This window comes from Sitodiplosis mosellana, unplaced genomic scaffold, assembly GCF_009176505.1.
Source record: "Sitodiplosis mosellana isolate CC-2019 unplaced genomic scaffold, AAFC_SMos_1.0 Smas_scaffold_17, whole genome shotgun sequence".
In the NCBI taxonomy this organism is placed as follows: Eukaryota; Metazoa; Arthropoda; class Insecta; order Diptera; family Cecidomyiidae; genus Sitodiplosis; species Sitodiplosis mosellana.
This window is the reverse complement of record NW_022595259.1, coordinates 809828-813377: the sequence shown is the minus strand read 5'-3', so window position 1 is coordinate 813377 and position 3550 is coordinate 809828. Positions and strand designations below refer to the sequence as shown.

Sequence of the window (3550 nt, the reverse complement as noted above, 5' to 3'; positions counted from 1 at the left end):
TCTTTCTCGCTTTACGTGAGTCACTTGAACTTCGAAAAAAAAAACAATGTGAACGCTATTGACGAAAAGAACTCAGGAAATAAAGAGATGGCTATCATTTCCTTGTTCAATTGAAGTTTATTGCTTATATCGCCACTGCAGATCGGTTTCTGCAGCATCTTCATTTTCATTTGTTATATCTTTCTCAAGTATTGCGTTCTATTTTGCTCGCTTGATGTTAATGATTCTGGTTACAGAAAATTATATCGGAATGGCAATAAATTCATCAGTTGCGTACGTAAAAATAGATGAGACGATGCACTGGCGTCATCGCATTGCATCCACGTTGAGTCATTTGAATAATTTGTGATTTTGTGATACTATAGCATCAAGTCTAGGCTTGATAAGCCTACATTTGTATTTTTAACTCGAGGCTCAATGTGATTGTTAGACGCTCGGTTTTCAGATTTATGCGAATGATAATCAGCCGGTTAATTTGACCTTGTTCGGCGTTCTTTGGTTTGGTTGTTTTACAGGCGAAACGGCACTACATTCGTTCGTAAATTAACCGAGTGATCTGTCCCATTGCTGACGATGAGTTAGCTGAAAAAGGAAATTCAGAATGGGAACGATTGTTTGGAATGGATTACGACGCCGCTATCTCGTGTTGTGAAACCGTGCGAAACGGCGCTTTCGGCAGTGTCAACAAATCAAATTTATTAGCCACTTGCCAACCGAATAATACCATGGCGCTCCATTAATCTGTACTCGTGAGAACGTCATCGGAATTGACCTTTTGTGCGCGGCAGCTTGCAATGACAATCACATTTCACACTTTATTTATGGTCTCTTCGCTGTGTCGTGCTTTAGGATTTGTTGTCGTTATAAATGCAACAGGTTGATGAGCGATGCATATATAATAAGAAGCGCAGAGCAGCCAATGTACATCAATTCAATTCGCGGCTAGTTCCGGAAGCGTGGTTAGTTAAGCGCAGATTTTGCAAGAGCAAAATACAGTAAATTTCTTTGAGACACTTTTTTGAGTATTGATATTTGGAAAATAACAGTAAAACTCTCTTTTGAGAGAAAGAGGAACCCAATTTTTTATTTTTAAACGTTGTGAGAAAACATTCAGGTGAAATGGCTGTCGACATCGACACAGAAGCTGTTGACACAATTATGAACGAACAGACACCAACAGATACAGATGATTTTGCACCAAAATGGATCGACAGCGACTTCTTAGAGAAACACCTACAGAACTTTTTCGGTGATAAGCAAATTACCATTGTCAATTTTGAAGTGAAGCCAGCAACAGCCAAAGGAGAAAACTATGCGAGCTATCTCTATCGAGTAAAAGTCACATATTCGGATGAGACACAAACGTGTTCAGGCAGACGAAATTCGGTAGGTGCTTAAAGAAGCATATTTTATCATTCAAAGACTGATTGAGTTCATAGATGTTGTTTTGAAAATATCGAATAGCATAGACAATTTGGAATCAGTCGCAAATACGGTTGTCAAAATCATTTTTCTTACATCTAATAGGATTTCAAGCTTTCAACTCTGAACATCATCATAAAAACTGCAGTTCCTGGCGAATTTGCTTTTGAGATGTTGAATGCAAATGATGTTTACAGCAAAGAAATTGAATTCTATAGCAAAATTGCACCCAAAATAAATCAAAAGCTAAAAAATTTGAACGAAACAGATCAACTTGTGGCCGAACCGTATGGAGTTTGTGATGCAAATAATGCGATTTTGTTCGAGGATTTGAGTACAAAGGGCTATGGCATTGCTTCTGTCCATCGCGGACTCAATTTCGAAGAAGCTAAAATCGTTTTGAAAAAAGCTGCCACATTACATGCCATTCATGCTGTGCTGCAAGAGGAAGACCCAAACATTTTTGAAAACTTTAAATATGGTAAAATTGAACAAAATTTTGATTTCAAGCCTTTTTTTTAATCTTTAAAATTACACATCTTCAGGTTTGATGAGCCGACATACGGATGTATTCAACATATTTTACATGACTCAGCTGGATGTGATGATGGAAGTTATTTCAACATGGCCAGACAGTGAATATTACATGGAAAAATTGCAACGTCTTCGTAGCAATATTATGGACAAAGGAGCCAAAGCCTTTGATCCCGATCCAACTCACTTCAACACAATGATTCACGGCGATATATTTGTATTTTTTTAAAAAATAGTTTCATATATTTTCTAAATTTTGAACTCACAAACAAAAAATAAATATTCTTACTGCAGGTGGGTTAATAATCTCATGATGAAGCACATCGATAAGCTTGGTTTCAGTGATGAAACTGAAGCGTCAATTGAAAATATAATTTTCATCGACTTTCAATATTCTTGTTGGACGTCGCCAACCATTGATTTGCATTTCTTTTTCAACGGTTCGCTACAAGAATCGCTGCGACCAAATCGTTTCGATGATTTAATCGAGTTCTACCACGGGCATCTCGTGGAATATCTAACACGTTTGGGGTATAAAAAACAAATTCCCACTTTGGAAGAGCTCAATCGACAGTATCATGAGAAGGATTTCTATGGTAAGAAGTTAAATCAACAGTTTCGTGCTCAAATCATAGTTCGTAGTTATGTTCAGCGTTTTAGCGCATACCACAGATTAAATTTTACTCCCTTCCAAAATAGGTTTTATTGCAGCTTGTTTAATTCAACCATTGATGATCAACGAAGAAACCGCCGAAGCCGATGTCGAAGCGTTAATGATCGGCGATGAAAGATCCATGAAATTCAAACGAATCATTTATTCATCACAAAAGGTTCGAGTCAATTTACGGAAACTTATTCCAATTTACGATGGCATGGGCCTTTTCGATTAGACTGCATATTTTCCAAGTGATTTTTAATTATGAAAAAGTACATTTTAAAAAAATAATATTATTTAAACTATTTCTAAAAATGAAACCAATAAAATGTCTGGAAAATTAGATTTTTTTTTTGTAAAATTGCTGTACGAAGGTTTACATACATGTGGGGAGTATACAGAACGTAGCCTAACGTAAGCATAGTACGCAGCCACTCTGGTTGTGACAGCTCACGCGTAACATGAGCAACTTCACTCTTATTGAATAAAGAATGGGTTAATTTAAAATGCACAGTTATTTTTAAAAACGCACAGTTAATTTAAAAAAGACATAAAAAGCATTGATCCTAAGTGCACCTAATTCATTTTTCAACATTAATTTGCATGGTTAACAAGTCACAAGATCAAAATGTATTAATCTCGGCTTGCTGAGTTTCTATGCTCGGCACATATACGCAGCTATCTGTAATTGACTGGTTTAAACAACTCTCCTATTCACTTCGAATTTGACAACTGATATTGACTGCAACCACCACCTAGATAATCTAAGGCTAATGACAATACAATTATGTAAACCCCCCGTTCTGTCAAACGTCATACTGAAGTATAACATACAGACATCACGAACTCGCCATCGGTTCTTTAGATGGCGCTTCGGTCAACCGAGTTCCTAGTCAGCTACGGCTGACAATCGTTATCCAGATAATTTACGTATGGTGA

General features: G+C 36.8%; 1 protein-coding gene across 1 annotated transcript in view; it reads left to right on the top strand.

The window, feature by feature from the left end:
- The first annotated feature begins 917 nt into the window (after positions 1-917).
- LOC129568151 (uncharacterized) overlaps positions 918-3550 on the top strand; it is an 11055-nt gene continuing 8422 nt past the window's right edge. The window contains exons 1-5 of the mRNA XM_055445725.1: positions 918-1386; positions 1528-1903; positions 1968-2169; positions 2251-2552; positions 2656-2843. Coding sequence (XP_055301700.1) covers positions 1120-1386; positions 1528-1903; positions 1968-2169; positions 2251-2552; positions 2656-2843 — 1335 coding nt within the window. The 5' untranslated portion in view covers positions 918-1119. The remainder of the gene's footprint in view (positions 1387-1527; positions 1904-1967; positions 2170-2250; positions 2553-2655; positions 2844-3550) is intronic.